The sequence below is a fragment of the Mytilus galloprovincialis genome, chromosome 1 (assembly GCF_965363235.1).
Source record: "Mytilus galloprovincialis chromosome 1, xbMytGall1.hap1.1, whole genome shotgun sequence".
Classification (NCBI taxonomy): Eukaryota; Metazoa; Mollusca; class Bivalvia; order Mytilida; family Mytilidae; genus Mytilus; species Mytilus galloprovincialis.
In genome coordinates, this window is record NC_134838.1 from 86,101,214 (window position 1) to 86,122,633 (window position 21,420).

The 21,420-nt window shown below is 30.6% G+C and overlaps 1 protein-coding gene across 13 annotated transcripts in view; it reads right to left on the bottom strand.

Annotated features, from left to right (window-relative positions):
• Positions 1 to 5,395: 5,395 nt before the first annotated feature.
• Positions 5,396 to 21,420, bottom strand: part of LOC143042726 (dynein light chain Tctex-type 5-B-like) — a 33,494-nt gene continuing 17,469 nt past the window's right edge. For 2 of the 13 annotated variants that reach the window (XM_076215169.1, XM_076215178.1), the window contains exons 2-6: positions 16,531 to 16,644; positions 14,466 to 14,510; positions 11,637 to 11,681; positions 9,018 to 9,231; positions 5,396 to 8,094 (exon numbers count right to left, since the gene is read on the bottom strand). In XM_076215169.1, the coding sequence (XP_076071284.1) occupies positions 7,891 to 8,094; positions 9,018 to 9,231; positions 11,637 to 11,681; positions 14,466 to 14,510; positions 16,531 to 16,628 (606 nt within the window). In that variant the 5' untranslated portion in view covers positions 16,629 to 16,644 and the 3' untranslated portion in view covers positions 5,396 to 7,890. Of the gene's footprint in view, positions 8,095 to 9,017; positions 9,232 to 10,290; positions 10,330 to 11,636; positions 11,682 to 14,465; positions 14,511 to 15,007; positions 15,023 to 15,917; positions 15,978 to 16,530; positions 16,645 to 21,420 lie in introns of all 13 variants that reach the window. The other 11 variants (XM_076215201.1, XM_076215209.1, XM_076215233.1 and 8 more) reach the window with 8 other exon arrangements.

Sequence of the window (21,420 nt, forward strand, 5' to 3'; positions counted from 1 at the left end):
TGCCCTGTTCACACTAGACTATGGTAACTGTCATAAAATGTAACAAGAATTTGTCCATAGAACACCATGCCCTGTTCACAATAGACTATATGGTAACTGTCATAAAATGTAACAAGAATTTGTCAATAGAACACCATGACCTGTTCACACTAGACTGGAAACTGTCATAGAATGTAACAAGAATTTGTCCATAGAACACCATGCCCTGTTCACACTAGACTATGGTAACTGTCATAAAATGTAACAAGAATTTGTCCATAGAACACAATGCCCTGTTCACACTAGAATATGGTAATTGTCATAAAATGTAACAAGAATTTGTCCATAGAACACCATGCCCTGTTCACACTAGACTATGGTAACTGTCATAAAATGTAACAAGAATTTGTCCATAGAACACCATGCCTGTTCACAATAGACTATATGGTAACTGTCATAAAATGTAACAAGAATTTGTCAATAGAACACCATGACCTGTTCACACTAGACTATGGTAACTGTCATAAAATGTAACAAGAATTTGTCCATAGAACACCATGCCCTGTTCACACTAGACTATGGTAACTGTCATAAAATGTAACAAGAATTTGTCCATAGAACACCATGCCCTGTTCACAATACACTATGGTAACTGTCATAAAATGTAACAAGAATTTGTTCATAGAACACCATGCCCTGTTCACACTAGACTATGGTAACTGTCATAAAATGTAACAAGAATTTGTCCATAGAACACCATGCCCTGTTCACACTAGACTATGGTAACTGTCATAAAATGTAACAAGAATTTGTCCATAGAACACCATGCCCTGTTCACACTAGACTATGGTAACTGTCATAAAATAAAACAAGAATTTGTCCATAGAACACCATGCCCTGTTCACACTAGAATATGGTAATTGTCATAAAATGAAACAAGAATTTATCCAAAGAACACCATGCCCTGTTCACACTAGAATATGGTAATTGTCATAAAATGTAACAAGAATTTGTCCATAGAACACCTTGCCCTGTTCACACTAGACTATGGTAACTGTCATAAAATGTAACAAGAATTTGTCCATAGAACACCATGCCCTGTTCACACTAGACTGTGGTAACTGTCATAAAATGTATCAAGAATTTGTCCATAGAACACCATGCCCTGTTCACACTAGACTATGGTAACTGTCATAAAATGTAACAAGAATTTGTCCATAGAACACCATGCCCTGTTCACACTAGACTACGGTAATTGTGTTCACACTAGACTATGGTAACTGTCATAAAATGTAACAAGAATTTGTCCATAGAACATCATGCCCTGTTCACACTAGACTACAGTAGCTGTCATAAAATGTAACAAGAATTCGTCCAAAGAACACCATGCTATGTTCACACAAGACTACGGTAACTGTCATAAATGGTAACAAGAATTTGTTCAAGGAACACCATGCCATGTTCACACTTAACTATGGTAACTGTCATAAAATGAAACAAGAATTTGTCCATAGAACACCATGCCCTGTTCACTTTAGACTACGGTAACTGTCATAAATGGTTACAATAATTTGTTCAAATAACACCATGCTATGTTCACACTAAACTATGGTAACTGTCATATAATGAAACAAGAATTTGTCCAAAGAACACCATGCCCTGTTCACTCTAGATTACAGTAACTGTCAAAAAAATGAAACAAGAATGTGTCCATAGAACACCATGCCTGTTCACTTTAGACTACGGTAACTGTCATTAAATAAATCAGGACTTTGTCCCTAAAACAACATACCCTGTTCACAATAGACTAGGGTAACTGTCATTAAATGAATCAGGACTTTGCCCATAAAACAACATGCCCTGTTCACAATAGACTACAGTAACTGTCATAAAATGAATGAGGACTTTGCCCATAATACAACATACCCTGTTCACTCTAGACTATGGTAACTCATTAAATGAATCAGGACTTTGCCCATAAAACAACATGCCCTGTTAACAAGACCACAGTAACTGCCATAAAATGAAACAAGAATTTGTCAATAAAACAGCAAGCCCTGTTCACAATAGACTATGGTAACTGTCATAAAATGAATGAGGACTTTGCCCATAATACAACATACCCTGTTCACATTAGACTATGGTAACTGTCATTAAATGAATCAGGACTTTGCCCATAGAACACCATGCCCTGTTCACAATAGACTACGGTAACTGTCATAAAATGAAACAAGAATTTGTTCATAAAACAACATTTTTTTTAGTTATTCTTCATGAAGGTACCCACTAATATTACCACCCTCATACATGCATTAAATATAGTTGACCTATTGCTTATAGTATAGACCAATGAACCATGAAAATGAGGTCAAGGTCAGATGATACCTGCCAGACAGACATATACACCTTACAATCCTTACATACAACAAATATAGTTGTCTATTGCTTATAGTTAAAGAAAAACAAACCAAAACACAACCAGGTGCTCCGCAGGGCGCAGCTTTATACGACCGCAGAGGTCGAACCCTGAACAGTTGGGGCAAGTATAGACAAAACATTCAAGCGTGATACAGCTCTGAATTTGGATTGTGATCAAATTTTTGACATTACATGGGTTTTTTTTACACAAAACAAATGTCAAGATTTTACAAATCAATTAAAGATTTCTTCTTCAAACTTTTTAAATCTAAAATTAAATAGTTGACACAGCATAGGTTTCTGACACAGAATGAATGTGGTCTAATAAACTTAAAAGTTTTTTTTTGCCTTTGAGCAATTCACTATGCTGTTGAATATTAATCCTCTCAAAAAAATGTTTGAAGAAATTTTCTTTTTATTTATGAAATCTGAAATGAGAAAAATTTAACCCCCCCCCCTTTTTTTCACATCCCCGTTTCCCTTTTTCCAAAACTGATATCAATTCAATTTTCTAATGGAGTTTGCAACAATAACTACTCTTTTAAATACATCATAAAATATTAAAATGTAAAATAAAGTGCTTGTTATCACTGAATGGTAAAGATTGGTTGGTAGTAAAAGTGAATATACATTGTTTATTGTATAAAACAATAAAAAAAACTTCATCAGCAATATTTTATATTGGCAAATTTCCAATGAAGTTATTTACATAAAGTTATTGGCAAATAAAAATAGAAAATGACATCATAGTCATGTCTGGCAAATGTCCAACATACATTATCTAAAAACATTTTAGATAAGATAAGGAAAAAAAGATTCATCAGATAATTTCATTGATTTCTATTTACTTATACTAAAGTTATTGTGCGAAAACCAAGAATAATGCTTATTTGGGCCCTTTTTTGGCCCTTAATTCCTAAACTGTTGCAACCAAAACTACCAAAATCAAACCCAACCTTCCTTTTGTGGTCATAAACCTTGTGTCAAAATTTCATAGATTTCTATTCACTTAAACTAATGTTATAGTGCGAAAACCAAGAAAATGCTTATTTGGGCCCTTTTTGGCCCCTAATTCCTAAAATGTTGGGACCAAAACTCCCAAAATCAATCCCAACCTTCCTTTTGTGGTCATAAACCTTGTGTTAAAATTTCATTGATTTCTATTCACTTTTACTAAAGTTAGAGTGCAAAAACTAAAAGTATTCGGACGACGACGACGACGACGCCAATGTGATAGCAATATACGACCAAAAAATTAAAATTTTTGCGGTCGTATAAAAACTTAATTCTGAGCAATGAACTGTGAAAATGAGGTAAAGGTCAAATAAAACCTGCGACACTGGCATGTACATCATAAAATATTTCCATACAACAAATTTAGTTGACCTACTGCAAATAGCATTAGAAAAAAAGACCAAAACCTTAACTTTGACCACTGGACTATGAAAAAGGGGTCAAGGTCAGATGACACCTACCAGTTGGACATGTTTACCTTACAATCAATCCATATACCAAATATAGTAGACTTATTGCTTATAGTATCTAATATATGGACTTGATCACGAAAACTTAACCTTGTTCCATAAAATGAGGTCGAGGTCAAATGAAAACTGTCTGAAGGGCATAAAGACCATGCAAGGTGCACACATACTAAATATAGTTATCCTATTACTCATAATAAGAAAGAAATTAACATTACAAAATATCTTAACCTTTTCAAGTAGCCAATGAACCATGAAAATGAGGTCAAGGAAAATGGACATATGACAGATGAAAATTTTGAAACATAAGGCTTCTATATTCAAAGTATGAAGTATCCAGGTCTTCTAGCTTCTAAAATATAAAGCTTTCAAGAAGTTTGCTAACCTACGCCACTGCTGGATTAATATCCCTATGTCAAGTTTTCGGTGAAAATAAAATGAAACAAGAATTTGTCAATAGAACACCATGCCCTATCTACACTCTCACTTCTATGTTCAGTGTGAAGTCTTGGTCATATAAATTTAACATTACACTTACTGGTATATTTTAATAATGAACATGTGTACTAAGTTTCAACCTTAAGACAAAACTGTAATGTAAAACTTTAATCTATAAAATTTTCATGAGCAGTCAACCATGAAATTTAAAATTACGGTAAAACCTTAGGTTTCACCTGATATCAAACAGACACAAACAATTGGCTCTTTCTGGTTACTTTACCACCACGAACTAGCACTATTGTGCTGTGAGAAGGGTTTAACGCAATCAATCAGCAGACTAGAAAACAGCATGCCACTCTACTATCATAATCAGGGCATAAACACTGCTTTTTCCAGACAAAGGAGTAGGTCAGTAAAGTGTCTACTTCAGTCGATTCATTTAGTTTTTGAAAGATTTGAACAGATTTTGTCATTTAAAACACTTAAATTCAAGCTTAAATATGAAAAATCTATCCAATATGCCATAGTATGTCACTTTTAAGATGTTTTTTGTCAAAAATGAAAGTGGCCACATCTGAGTTCATTCTCGGCCTTTAAATATGTTATGTATTATCATCAAATACAACTAACATTTAAATATTAAGAATGAAAACAAATGCGGCCACTTTTATTTAAGACGGAAACCGTCTAAAATTTAACTCAAATCCTAAAATTGTGAAGACTTCAGTAATTTAGCATGACTTAATGATATAAGTACCGGGGACATGTGCATTGTATTGTCAAAAACAGCCCTTATGTATGTAATAGAAGTATTTTTCTTTCCAATGTATAGCAAAAAGTTTACATTCAAACAATTTTGTAAAACTGCAATATTTTGGGGCCAAAAGGGGGTCTTACTCCTTTGTAATAGTATTCAATTATTAATCCTTAATTGTAACTGGTTCTTCTATCGTTCTATGTATCCATTAAATTTCTTCCTTTTGTCTGTTATTGTAATAGATAATAGTCAACTTTCCTATTACAGTAAAACTGAAAAGTCTTGCTGGAATAAGGGCAAAAGATTACAACACAAGTAAGAATTTTCTGTGTTTTATTAAAGAAAGAGAAGTATTTCTTTAAAATAAATGACATTTGAAAGAAATAAGAAAAAATACTAAGTCAGGAAAATATTGAGATAAGTAAAGAAACTTAACAAACCACATTAAATTTACCAGGCATTTAATTTGAATAAGAACATACTCTTTACAACCCAAATATTGAAATACATTTTACAAACAAATATTCAAAATATTTGGTAATTATTCTAAAACAAGGATTGGGAAAATACGTTTTCTATGTTAATCTCAATTTGGAAATTTTAAGTTATCTTAAAGAAATATCAAATCAAAAAGAAATCTTAATCTGTTCAACAGCCAAATTTTCTTTTTTCAAAATCAATTTTCCACAATGTCCTCTTTTCACTTAAAACTTGTTTTGCCTGAATTGTCTTACCCTCAAAATGTCACTTTAAAGAAAAATAATCTAAAGCAAATTTGGTTGCAGCTTTTTGGTCTAAAATTTTAGTCAGCAGCACAATCAGTTTTCTTTCATACTAAGGCCATAATAAAATCATCTTTTTATTTAAATTCTATTGGGTCAATTACTTTGTTTTTATATAAAATTTCTAACTTTTTTCTTGTTCAGGTAAATAAACTGAGAAAGATACAGTAGATAATATTGTGTGGATAGGGATGACAACCTAGAAATATGTTTATTATGGCCTTAAAAGAAAAGATTTTAGCACCTATAGAACTTAGCAGTCATTATACTCAACTATATAAGACAAATACATATATGGAATAAATAACATCAAAATAAAGTATTGCAAATAACAGTTCAGCAGTATCTCAATAAAGGCAGTTCAAAAAATCTGGACGGATTCAAAAATAATAATAATATAAATTTATAAAAACAATGCAAACTAAGCATGAGTAGATATCAGTTACTTTGACATTTTACATACTTTTTACAAAAATTACTGTGAGGACTTTTTGAACAAGAACAAAATTGTACGATTGAAAAACATTACACAAGATTTTTTTCAAGTGTTTTCAAGATTCAGTACACCAACGTTTTGTAATATACTATAAAAAAAAAGGTTTTCTTAGTAATATTTTCATCTTCTTGTGCTTTGAAATAATTTTCATATTCATTTTTTCTATCAAAATTCAGAATTTCACAAATGGAAATATCATATAATAAACTTAAATTCATAAATAATTTCATGTTTACAATTATTATTTTTAATAATTAAATATCATCAAAAAAACATTTAATTACAAAACAATAGCTCTGTTTTTTTCACCAGTGATAAAAACATATTCTATTCTAGTGAGTAAATATAATGAAAAGATACATGTAAAGTTGTAAATATGTGGAAATTGCACAACTCTTCAAAATGAATCCCACAAAATAACTACTGTAAATCCAGAAATTATTGTGAGATTATTATTATTGCAAAAAATGCGACGGAGTTGTAAATGCAATAATTTAAACTCTCATTTTGAAATAATTTAAATGAATTAAACATGATTTTTCTCACAATCGTAAAAATTAAAATCGCAATTTAGTCTAAAATGACAAAATCGCAATAATTTCTGAATTTACAGTACATAATAAAAACAATATATTGTATAAATTATGTATAAATGCAAGACTAGTGCAAAGTGAAAAAAAGGCCCAAAAATATACAGAATATGATACAGAGATTGTCATGCATTATTGCAGTGTGTTTTATAATATCTACATTGAAAATGAAAGTATGTATAATTTCTGTAGTGTACAAATTTATCTCCTGAATCATATTATTTTCAAATTTTGTTAATAAATTTAATCATCTATGCAATTTGAAACCAGAAGAAAATGACCTCAAATCTCCCAAATTCCTGTATGTCAAAATAATATTAATCTAAAGACTAATAAATTCTGTTTTTTTCTACATCCAATATGAAAAGTAATCATAATTCCAATTATACTCTTCTAGAAATATACAGTTTATAAATACATGGTGAACAGAACTTTATCTACAAGAAATGTGCATGATGTTTATTATTCTTAAGACAATATTTTTGTCACAGCAAAAATGTCAAGTGAATTTATTAAGACAAGACATATGTATTTGTGAAATTAAATGATTATTCATAATTTCTGAATATTATTTTCTTTGTGTAATGCATACATTTAAGACATACAAACTAACTCACTTATTGCTTAACATGAATGATCAATGTTGTTAAAATCACAGATATCTTTTTCAAAACAAAAGCTTGAAATATGTAAGCGAAACAAAGAACTATAAGGCCACATTTTTTAATACCAAGCAGAGTTTTAGGTTCTAATTAAACTCTATCAATTAAACCTTTTTTAGACAAGTCCCTTTTTAATGAATATGGTTCTGACTTATATCTAAACAATAACAACAAATTTATAACCAATAACAATTTTTCTCTTTGTCATGATATCCTATGAAACTAACATTGGATATATCTGACATTGGTTGAAACAGGATGATAACAATACTGATAAATAATATTTATTCATAATAAACACCATAGACTTGTGCTATAGCAAACAAGGAATTGTTCCTGAATTCTGCTGAGGAGTATGTATCATTGGCAGAATCCCACAAACATCGACTGCCCATTAACAAGGCTTGATTATTAGATTGTCCAATATCTACAATACAGATGATCTTAAATCTGGGTATCATCAATTCTTTAACTCTAGCTTTGATTACCTGTAAAAGGAAAAGAAAGAAATAATTAGTTACACTTCAACATATCATATATCTTTCAATCATCTAGTTAAATAGAAATTTTTGACATAAATGGAATATTGACATGCAAAATTACTCTTTTCATGCAACATTTTTACACTTTGTCATTACTGGTTATTATTAAATATAACTTGCAAAAACACTGGATCAATGTATTACTCCTTTAAACACAGATTTTAAGTTAAAGACAGTCCTTATTTATTACTAGTTTGAGTCAACTAATCTTTGCTACAGTAATAAAATTAACGGTACCAATTTTCTTGCACCAGATGTGCATTTCGACAATACATGTCTCTTCAGTGATGCTCGTGGCCAAAATATTTGAAATCCAAAGCTTATATAAAAGATGAAGAGCTATAATCCAAAAGGTCCAAAAAGTATAGCCAAATCTGTGAAAGGAATCAGAGCTTTGCATGAGGGAGATACATTCCTTAATTAATAATAATTTCTATCATTTTGTAACAGCAAATTTTAATAACACAAAAAATGCTTATTTTGTACAGGCTACTTGGCTGGTGATACCCTCGGGGACTAATAGTCTACCAGCAGAGGCATCGACCCAGTGGTAGTAATAAAATTAACGGTACCAATTTTCTTGCACCAGATGCGCATTTCGACAATACATGTCTCTTCAGTGATGCTCGTGGCCCATATATTTGAAATCCAAAGCTTATAAAAGATGAAGAGCTATAATCCAAAAGGGCCAAAAAGTAAATGTAGCAAATGCACCAGCAAATGCACCATGTGTGCATTGAAGCACACAGATGGGAGGTAAAACAAATGTAGCAACAAAAAGAGAAACATTTTTTGTTTGTTTTTTGCCTCAATCAATCAATGTCTGGCAGTGATTCTAAGAACAAATGGATGATTTATTTTAGACTCACTTCAGATATTGTCTTAGACATTTGTTTGCATAGTTCTGGTTCATATTTCTCTTCAGCAAGGTACCCTTCTAAAACATCTTTAATGATATTTTTTACTTTTCCAGAGGGAAATTTTCTGCCTGGTGTCATTTGGTAACTGTTTTCAAATTTCATTGCTGGTCTGTAATGGTCATCATGTCCTGGGTCATCCATAAATGATACTGTACTCATTGACCTGTTAAATACACACAAATTGTTAATGATAAAAATGTTTACACTGATAAATTATTTGTTTGCTTTCTGAAAGTCATATATTTAGTAGATGGCTATAAATTTTAATTATATGACAAGATGTATGGTTTGTTGTAAATGAAGAAACTTTTATATTTTTAGAAGAATTCCAAATGAACAGTTTTATAAAGTAATCGTTAAATTGAAAGATTTCATGGTTTATGTTAAAATTTACTTTAAATACACATATGTGAATAATTCAAATTCATACTAGCACTTTATATACAACTACTGGCTGATGGAAAATCTAAATCTAACTATGAATTCACTGATCAAGTGAGGAATATATACAGCCAATAAAAAGAGATGAAAATTGTGCAAAATAAATGCTGTAAAAATAAAATTGTTTCTCAGATTATACATATGCTAATAAATGAAGGTTATAAGCCAAATTTATATATATGAAAAATAAGTTGGGTTATGCCAATTTATACAGAAGCCTTAAGAACACACAATTGCCTAAAATGGGTTTCTAGTTGGTACCACACAGGTTTCAATGATGGTAAGATGCAAATACAATATGAAAGCCTTAAAATCCCCCAGGGTGTAGACAATTAGTGAAAGTATTCAACAGACACAACAATAGTACTACAAAAACCATTCAGGCTTTATCTTATCCAATTTTCTTGAAACAAATTATTTCAAATTTAAATGATAGTAATAGCAATCTAATGGACTGATGCATGATGAAATAAAAACATATGAAACAACTTAATTTGGGGATTTTTACCTTAAATCTACCTGAGCCATATTGGTTTCAAAATATGTCAAATATTGAAAACTAGTAGAAAAATAAATACCGGTATATAGACAGTAGGCAAGTACTGAGCATTTGAAAAATTATTATGAAAGCAAAGCTGACCCCATAGGTGACATGGACAGGATTGTCAAGGTAAACAATTAGAAGACAGGGTTGATTTCTAGCAATTTCTCAACTCCAATCAAGTCTACTCTCATCTACACTAGCAAAACCAATTATACTTTAAGGGGAAGATCAACATACAAAACTGAATTTTGATTTTTTTTTAATCCATCTGCTGACCTGTAAATAAAACATATTTTTTTAAAGAACATTAATATTACAAGGATTCAATTCCTGATACACGTTGGAAATTATTCTGTAAAATAGAAACTATCAACTGCCTGTATCACTTACTGGATACATTTCTCATTGACTTCAGTCCTATATCACTTACTGAGGAATCATCAAATGCATTCATCAAAAGTTAATCTGCATGATAAGACAACCTGAACAATACTGGTAATGGTAAAAGCCAGTATCAGACAGAATAATTCATATCCAGGAAATTGAGATTTTGTATACAATTTTCGATATGAGACCATCTTGCATCATTTCAAAGCCACTTTTGAAACATTTCCTATAGATTGGCTTTAATTTTCCCTTAAAATATAATGGATAGTTTTTACTTCACTGTGGATTCATATATTTTTTCGTGGGTTTCTATTTCATAGACTGTGAAAAACTTGAATTTTGCGAGGTAATTTGATTTTGTGGTTTTGGCAGTCTAAAAGCATACAAAGCCTAAAGAAAATGTGTAATTTGTTTAATATTTGACTTGCTTGTTCACCTGTACCCATGAAAACCACAAAAAGGGTTTCCAAAGAATAATAATGAATTCATTTATGATTTGGGAAATTTTCTTCCATTTTGAGAATCTTTGATGACCTTTTGTTAACATTGGTCCAATAGATCAAGAGATTTTTTTTATGTACATAATAAGTGCAGATGGTAACAACTAAGCATTGTTTTAGAATACACTCGAAATGCAAATAAAATTATATCTGCTTCAAATTGATTTATCATTCAAACGTTAAAATGTATTTCTTTAAAAGGCCTCAATTTCTGTTTAACAGGTAAATCGTATAAAAATGAAAATGAAGAAGAATTTTTGAATGGTTCTAATGTAATATGATCAATTTCAAAATGTGTAGATCTGAAAATGTATTTAAAATTTTACTAAAATTTTAAGAGATTAATATATAGTATAGAATTATAAGACCAGTCTAGCCCAACGTTCAATAGAAAAATTACTACACCAAGTTCCCTCACCAATATCACAATACCCTTGGTTTTAACTTGTATGAAACTTAAACGAAAGTTTTATACATTTTAGATTCTTATTACAAGTATCATTACATTTCACATTCTATTATTTCAATCATTTTAAAGTTATAGTGTTTAGATCATGCAACAAATTTCATTAAACATGTCAGTTGTTTGAAATAAAATAAGAATCTAACATGAATCATCATATTTTGATGTTTTATTTAAGTTCACTACTCTATATGTTATTAGTAACCAAACCATGCCATTAAACCATGTTTTACCCTGGCTTTAAAATTTCTTTAGACCTCCTTGTCCCTACATCACCACTATAAATATAATTATCTTGTGAAAAATAAAAGTTCAAAAAGAACTGTATGCTACATTTGTTTTTATTTTATCACTAGCTTGCTGCATTTGACTGATAGTTTTGTTCTGCTTATGTGTGCTTTAAGATATCCATGGAATCTCTAGCCCTTCCTAGAACATCCAGCATTTTACGTTTCTGCAAATTGGTATTACTTTTCCACGAAAAAAGATAACATTTCCAGAAAAAAAAGTTTACGTTTCCGGAAATAAATAACTTACTTTTCCGCGGAAATAGTAACGATTCCAGAAAAAATAAATTAATACTGGTTCGAGAAAATAATTGAAGAGTACCTTGAATTTTGTCCTAAATGAAACCTGCAACAACTGATTGCAGCAGCATAGAATTTTTGTAACAGCAGTATGCATTGCACATTCAAAACAGGGTTGGCAAAAACCCGGGTTTTATGAGTATTGCCCAGCCCAGTGGGAAATAGTGGGAAAACCCGGGTTTTACTGGGTTTTACTGGGTAATACTGGGCAATACTGGGTAATATAAAATACTGGTTTGAATTTACCCGGGTTTTACTGGGTTTTACTGGGTAATACTGGGCAATACTGGGTAATATAAAATACTGGTTTGAATTTCAAAGAGGATTCAGTAATCAAACACAAATGCAATACATTTAAGATATATATAAACATATTTTTATTTTATAAATAAGTTTACTTGTTTGAGAGTCTTATAATACATTATATACAAAAGTACAAGTGTATACATCTGAAAAAGAATTATTCTAACAACTCTGACAAAAAATTTTTTTCTTCAAATATATAACTAGTATAAAGAATTTAAGGATTACATGTACATGTAAGGAAAATTACTTTGCAATAATTTATATATGTACAAATGTACAAAACTAATTAATAAGTAATTATTCAGATTAGAACACAGATATGTTTATATAACAATAATCAGTCTTTTCATTTCTATAAGAGTTAATGACAAGACCCTGTAGGGTGTTTATTTAGCAATTTAATTTACCACTGCAATAAAGTGTTAAGATTATTGAAACAATGCTTGGAAATTAACGAGAAATCCTAAATTGTGCAAATATTGTATTTTTCCTACATAGAATGTATGTGGAGAAGAGAATGAAATTGAATTTTTAATCTTCTAGAAATGACTCTCAATGGTTATCTGTATAAAATGTATATATTTAGCTATAATACTATGAAACTACAACAGGTCTTTACTATTTTGTGTTGAAATAAGCTTAAAAAATCATATTGCCCAGTATTACCCAGTATTCCCCATTTCAGAGAGTATTGCCCAGCCCGGGAAAACCCGGGTTTTCCCGCCCAGTAAAACCCGGGCAGGTAATACTTTGCCAACCCTGATTCAAAATCAATATGATCTACCTCAGGCTGGAGATTAAGTCTTCGGGTAGAGCACACATCAATAAGCTGATCCCATATTTTGATAAAAAGTGGAAGTAACGCAAACACAAGAGGAAGGAAGTTACCATTTTACACCAATGTATCGAAAAGTTAACTGTGCCATCTATGAAAATATCAGTTATTTCATTAAAATAGACGATCATAGACATTTCAAGTTGATGAAACATAAACATTTAATGATTCTGTCATCATCATCTTTCTCAAAGGTGAATTTTTCATTTCATTTTTTTTATTTTTAGTAATATTGTAGATATAAAATCAGAACTTTTCTTGTATAAAAATAGGAAATAAATAATTTAACTAACATATTTCAGGTAAATTTCTGGAAAAGTAATAAGTATAATTTCTGGAAACGTATACTTTAAATTTGCGGAAACATAGTATTGGAACTTTGAAAAATTAGCGGAAATGCAATACGCCCAGAAAATCATATCTGAAAGTAAATGTGATACAAATATGTTTATCTGCTACAAATAAATCCTCATCCTGGCTTAAAAAAAATACTGGTTTAATGCAATGAAGAGCAATTATATAAGTTTGTTTTTAAAGTATTCAAATTCCCTTTACAGTTTTTTAAACATACTTTGATCCTCAATTAAAAAAGCTGAAATATTTGTTTATTGTTATAAATAGTCGGTTATTTCATAATTTGTTTTATCAACACCTAAGCAAATAACTTGTGCAAAATTAAATTTTATGAGTACATTTTCTAAAATGACTTTTTTGAACCCATGCTATCCACTTTGAAGGAAATATTTTTAAGTCTCTTTACAATAGCTTATATTTCTACATCATATAATTCCTTCTTAAAACAAGAACTGTTCATTAAAAAACACTTTAGTAATACATGTTTTAAGTGGTTTATACATATATCAAGGGTTTCATAATCTTTCCTGTGACACTTTTACCATTTGTAAGCAATATTTATATCTACTGGTATATTATTATTTAAGAATACTTTACATCAAAATTCCTGAATTAAGGCAGCACTTCAGCAAAATAGAAGTGTCAAAGGACCTCAGGAATCTTAATAAAAGAACTGTAGATATAACTATGATAATGCTGAATATGTTTAATTTAAAGAAAAGTGAAATTCACTTCTTAACCATCCTTATATCTATAGATGAACAGGTTAATAAATACAGTTGCACTTTTGATAGATAAAGGGTCATATAGGTTGAAAATTTCATTACTTTTTATAATCCTACTGTTTTGCATTCAATACATACTTAGAAAATTTCATAAATATCTTCATAACAAGTCACAACATAAGCACAACAAAACTATCATTCTAATATTTAAATGTAAAAAAAAATTGCTTCAAATCCCAAACTGGCAAAGCCTACCTTTGTCCCTCTATCATCTCAGCCAAATCTTGATGTTGCACAATTCTATATATATTCAAAAGCCTCAAATAGTTAACTTGAAAAAGCAGTTTTGTTATACTGTCAGAGACACTAACATATTAGGTCTCTTTCACATCAACTCAAAACTTTATAGAGATCACTTTTTTGTAAATTGTAAGTATCGTATCAACTATCTTTTCTACAAACACTCTCACATTGATGTTACCAAGCAATTTCAGCAATACTAACTTCAAAACAAATAAGATATTAAAAAAATCACACAAGATACCAACAAACCTTACTGAGTTCATTTCTGTATAACATATCCAACTTACAATCAGCTGGAATAATTTACAGATATAAAGTCAAATATTGTTCATTTCATATATAAATTTTGAACAGGAAAAATCTAAGCTTGAAAAAACATGCGAAAGCTATTGCGGTGCAATGTGTAAACCCTTAAGCCTTGTTTTTATATGTATTTATAAGACTAATGTGCATGCAGGATATATTTTGTCTGATATTTTGTGATTTATTGTTACCTCTGTGAATGACGACTAGAAAAGAACATTTCCTTGTAAGAAAGTAGATAAAATAAAAAAGAATATCGAGACCACATGCTGTTCAATTTGAAAGGGGAAAAAAATCACTCATATTCAACCCTATAAAGTGATAAATAAATGTTCTTGGAATATTTCAATTGATTCACACATTTTTTTTTTTAGAAATGCAAAAATCTTTTCTAAGAACACCTAAAACAAATATGGTGAAAATTCTTATAGGGTTGATTTATGAAATGAATAAATACAACATGTACACCCAAATCTAAAAAAAGAAAAGAAAAGGTACATATGTAGCGTCTCCTAAAAAAATTTGCAATGCTATTTTTAAGTTTTTTGTGGTCTCTTTATATTAATGTTGAGGAACATTTTCAGCAAATTAAAAAACTATTTAATAAGAAATATAGATTCCACAACTGCAACAAGTGTATTACGATATTTCTCCACTGGAGACAGTTAAATTTTAACATTTAAAGTGCGAGGCTCAAATTTAACTGTTTTAGAGTGGAGAAATATCATAATACACAAGTTACAGTGGTGGAATCTGTTTCTCTTGTGATTTTTATCCTTCCTTTTCAAAAATTTGAGAAAAGATGTGTACTTTTGTAGTGACGTCATCAGGTATGGTCTCCTTTTTTAATGACGTCACAATAAGAAAATTCAGAAGAAAACAAGAAAATTTAACGTCATAATTAAATTTCAACCAATCATTTTCAGAGAACAGATTTTTCACTAGTGAGGAGAAATATTTTTCTCACACCGATCAGGAAATGTGAAAATAGCACAAAAATTAGAGAAACACAGTCAACTGTATTTTTGTTACTCATTGTTTTAAGGAGAGGCACTACATGTGAAAGTTGATGGGGTCATAACAGTACTGAAAACTTTCTACCTCCCCTCATCCTCCTTCAGCTCACTATTTCTCCTGCTAAGCAGAAGTTCTGGGTATGGACTACAAAGTTCAAAAACTAAAACTTTTCATTCAATGAATATATGTTTATTAATCTTATATACAGAATAACTAACTAATCGAATTTTAGACATGCATCTTCGCCACCATTAACACTTGAACACGTGTGTTTTTTCAAATATATCTAAGGCTTTGACAATTATGTGATATATACAGGTACACATTTTAAAGATTAATCACTTGATGAAGGAAAAGGTTACAATAAATACAATGTGGCAGCCCAGGCTTAACCCCAACTCTCATTATTTTCTGGCCTATTTTAAAAAGTTCAATATGGATAGGATTTAAATCAATAACAATATATTTATGACTATGTAATCTCTGTATCTATATGTAAAAGTGTTTTTTCTCTCTATAATTATCTATACCTTAATAATACCTTCTTTATTCTCATACAATACAGGACTTTTGGTGAATAATAGTTTTATTTAGGTACAGAATAGTTCAACATATTTTAATAACATGTTCTCCTTCTAAATAAACATTACTTCACAAAAGCATTAATACAGTATTACTGTTTAATAAAGGATCTTACCCAACTTTGTGGACTTTGTACACATCACTACTGGACAGTGATGACACAGATCCCTGTTTTCTCAGCAGCCTGGCTGCTTTTGATTGAGCGTCTGTCATTGTCAAGTGTTTCTGGCTGTGGAAATACAAAAACAAATGAAATTTATTAACACCAATAACATTTTAAAATGATGTTTATTATTTTAAAAGCTATCTTAATTGATGATAGTGTTGCAATTCTTTATATTTTCAGTGTATATTTATGGCATACTTCAAATTTCAATCAATTCGACAGCATATATGATTCTTAACATACATAATCAGATTCAAACACTTCAGACTATCACTGCTATGACAGGAAATACCCAAGGTGCATTCCACTAACTGCAAATTATAATACAAGTACAACATTGAGTCATTGAGTTTACCAGTTAATGATAAAAGTCTAGTATCATCTTCTCAAAAAAAATTTTATTCTTGCACTAATGATACAAATGAAAATGACTTTGATTATTTGTGTCACTGGGTTACTGTCTCATTGTTGAAATACCAACATCACCAGATCAACAAACACAACATGTATACTCCAAATACCAACATCACCAACAAACATAACATGTAACTCTAAATACCAACATCACCAACAAACATAACACATATACTCCAAATACCAACATCACCAACAAACATAACACGTATAGTCCAAATACCAACATCACCAACAAACATAACAAGTATACTCCAAATACCAACATCACCAACAAACATAACACGTATACTCCAAATACCAACATCACCAACAAACATAACACGTATACTCCAAATACCAACATCACCAACAAACATAACACATATACTCCAAATACCAACATCACCAACAAACATAACACGTATACTCCAAATACCAACATCACCAACAAACATAACACGTATACTCCAAATACCAACATCACCAACAAACATAACACGTATACTCCAAATACCAACATCACCAACAAACATAACACGTATACTCCAAATACCAACATCACCAACAAACATAACGCTTATACTCCAAATACCAACATCACCAACAAACATAACAAGTATACTCCAAATACCAATCACATACCTGACCTTAGTCTTAATCACGGGTGTCATTCGGTTTAACCAGAGAAATGATCATGAAAGAATATCTGACGGGGGTCAAGTATTGCGAGACGATCATGAAAGCTCTGGAAATGGATCGTGAAAGAAATTTAATCTAGAAGACATGTGAAAGGTCATTAAATAATGTAATTTTTTTAAATACACGAACAAATTTAAAACAAAATTAAACTGTCTGTCACAATGGTTCAACATTATGATCAGTATGTGAGAAAATCCTGTTTTAAAAGTACATAGTTTTCACAAAACAACAAAAGGCAGATTGCCTCTCGACATTTCAATGACATAAAAATGTAAACAAACAGGATTTTTTTCACAAATTCGATTAAAATAAACTTCTTTTATTCGAATAAGGGCATTCTATATTGAATGAATCAAATGGTTCTCATAGTTATTTTAAATAACCATAATTTGAAACTTGTTAAACATGTTAAAAAAAAGAAATATTTACATAAAACTGATTTTTCAGATCGTGAAAGATCACGTACCACTTTTTGAAGATCGTTCAAATTATTCTTCAATTATATGATAATTGATATTTGCTATTGGTATTGAGAAAAACTAGATTGGCCAAGATCCTCAATAAATTTAAGCATTTCAAAGTATTAATATTTCACCTGACCTTGACTTTGCCTCATTTCAAGGATGAAGATTTATTTTTGTGGTCAAGTCCGTATCGCGAATTTGTTAAGTTTTAGGATATCTGTCTGTTGTTATGATTGTAAGGTGTACATTTTCGGCTTCTGCAAGGTTTTAAATAACATTGACCTCATTATCATGCATCATTTGGCAATGTTTGTTTTGTGTTGTTTGGACTTTTCCTTATATACATTGTACCTGTATGCTATTCACCTTGGTATTTGGTGAACGGTGAAGATGTTTGTCTGCATGTTTCATATATAATGTCAAATGTATTTGATATGTGGAATGACAATAAGATGTCTATGTTTGGCTGTGGGTCAGGGTTCATACACTTTCGACCTTATGTTCTGAATTAATTGGCCAAACAAAACATTTACATTTGTCAGTTTCTAAGGTACTTTAAGTATTGGAACACCTATATTTGGTATACAGGATGTTTGTAGAGATCTGTACGGCATGGTTCATCTGACCTTGACCTCTTTTTATGAACCATTCACAATCATAACCATATTTGACACTTCTAGTAAAATCCTTAATTTTACAGACGTTCAACAAATATAATACTCTCATAAGTTAGGCAGACGAGACATTACAGCATTTGCGCTCTGGTAATTTTTAGTCTGTAGACTGTAGTACATAGTTATTTGCTTGGAAATCAATCAACATCTGCTACGTTTTATATAAAGATACATAGAACTTAAGAAAGTACTGTTTCACAAAATGTTGGTTATCCTTCGATCTCAAATTGTTCAGAAAGATGCTTTTTTGCTTTAAGTTTTTGGTTGATGGTTATCATTTTGGTTTAAACGATGCATACCCATATCATTGGCTTAATATTGGCGGTCTGCCTTAATTGTACTGGACTGATTATCAGAGCTGAATTTTAGACACGTTTTTATATTAGTTGTTTTTTTACTTTCGAGGTGAAGTGTTGAATTATAAAAACTAGAGGCTCTAAAGAACCTCTGTCGCTCACCTTGGTCTATGTGAATACTAAACAAAGGAAGCAGATGGATTCATGATAAAATTGTGTTTTGGTGTTGGTGATGTGTTTGTAGATCTTACTTTACTAAACATTCTTGCTGCTTACAATTATCTATTTCTATAATGAACTTGGCCCAGTAGTTTCAGTGGAAAATGTTAATAAAAATTTACAAATTTTATGAAAATTGTTAAAAATTGACTATAAAGGACAATAACTCCTTAGGGGGTCTCAATTGTCCATTTCGGCCATGTTTACTTATTTGTAAATCTTACTTTGCTGAACATTATTGCTGTTTACAGTTTATCTCTATCTATAATAATATTCAAGATAATAACCTGATAAAGAATTTTACCCATGGTCAGATTTGCTCTAAATGCTTTGGTTTTTGAGTTATAAGCCAAAAATTGCATTTTACCCCTATGTTCTATTTTTAGCCATGACCGCCATCTTGATTTGATGGCCGGGTCACCGGACATATTTTTTAAACTAGATACCCCAAAGATGATTGTGGCCAAGTTTGGATAAATTTGGCCCAGTAGTTTCAGAGGAGAAGATTTTTGTAAAAGATAACTAAGATTTGGGTCACATTGACTTATTTGCAAATCTTACTTTGCTGAACATTATTGCTGTTACAGTTTATCTCTATCTATTATAGTATTCAAGATAATAACCAAAAACAGCAAAATTTCCTTAAAATTACCAATTCAGGGGCAGCAACCCAACAACGGGTTGTCTGATTCATCTGAAAATTTCAGGACAGATAGATCTTGACCTGATAAACAATTTTACCCCATGTCAGATTTGTTCTAAATGCTTTGGTTTTTGAGTTATAAGCCAAAGATTGCATTTTACCCCTATGTTCTATTTTTAGCCATGGTGGCCATCTTGTTTGGTTGGACGGGTCACCGGACACATTTTTTAAACTAGATACGCCAATGATGATTGTGGCCAAGTTTGGTTTAATTTGGCCCAGTAGTTTCAGAGAAGATTTTTGTAAAAGTTAACGACGACGGACGACGGACGCAAAGTGATAGGAAAAGGTCACTTGGCCCTTCGGGCCAGGTGAGCTTAAAATAATAGCTTTAATGTTCATTCTTATAAAAAAAAAATTGACAGGCTTCAACTTATTGCAGGTATATCAAATGGTAATAGAAATATTGATTTCTAGTTATTAGTATTAAGTCTGGTCACGCATTATCTTTCCTGATCAAAATAATGAGTTGCCTGATCTTTCACGATCAAGTTTGATGAAAATTAACAAAATTCAAGGTTTTCATAAACAAATTAACACTTTTAAGGGAAGAGCATACTTTTATTTTACTAAAATATCAGATACATCAAAGATTAAATTTAAATATATCATGATATATTGAAATATGACCATTATAGGTACAAATAGTGTGTTTTTTTAATTAATTTTATAGACATGCATTGCGCCCTTTGTGTTTTTTCATAAAGTATTCCATATTTTCTTTATCTTATTGCACAGTAATGTTAATGAAGTTGAACCATTTTGACAGACATAATTTTTTGTTCGGATTTGTTCCGCTTTTTAAAAATTAGGCGATTTTTTCACAAATTCTGAACTAGAATTTACATTAAAATTCTTTCACGATCCGGTACCAGAGCTTTCAAGATCGTTTCACAATACTTGACCACTGTTAGATATTCTTTCACGACCATTTCTCTTGTTAAACCAAATGTCACCCGTGTTAATACTTAACCCTAGCTGACTGTTTAAACTTTAGATTTAGGCATTTTATAGTTATCTAATTGTTAAAAACTTCTAAAAAAACTAAATCCAAACCCATCAAATTAATTTGGTCAGCTAGTGCTAACATTACAAAAGGCATAATGCTGTGACAAAGAGATCTATATATTATACTTCTGATCTGAGGTTGATGCAACTGTGGAGCAAATTATACTCTCGATCAAAACTGAATATATAGCCACAGCTACTGATACATGTAAATATATAATATCTGAAAAGAAATCCCTTAATGCAAAACATATACAACATAGATACAGTATTTTTTACACATATTTAATTAATTTATTCAAAAAGTTACAATTTTCTTTCAATTACTGAATATCTACTTCTGTCAAATCTAAAATCAAAGATTAAAGAAAAATTCCTTA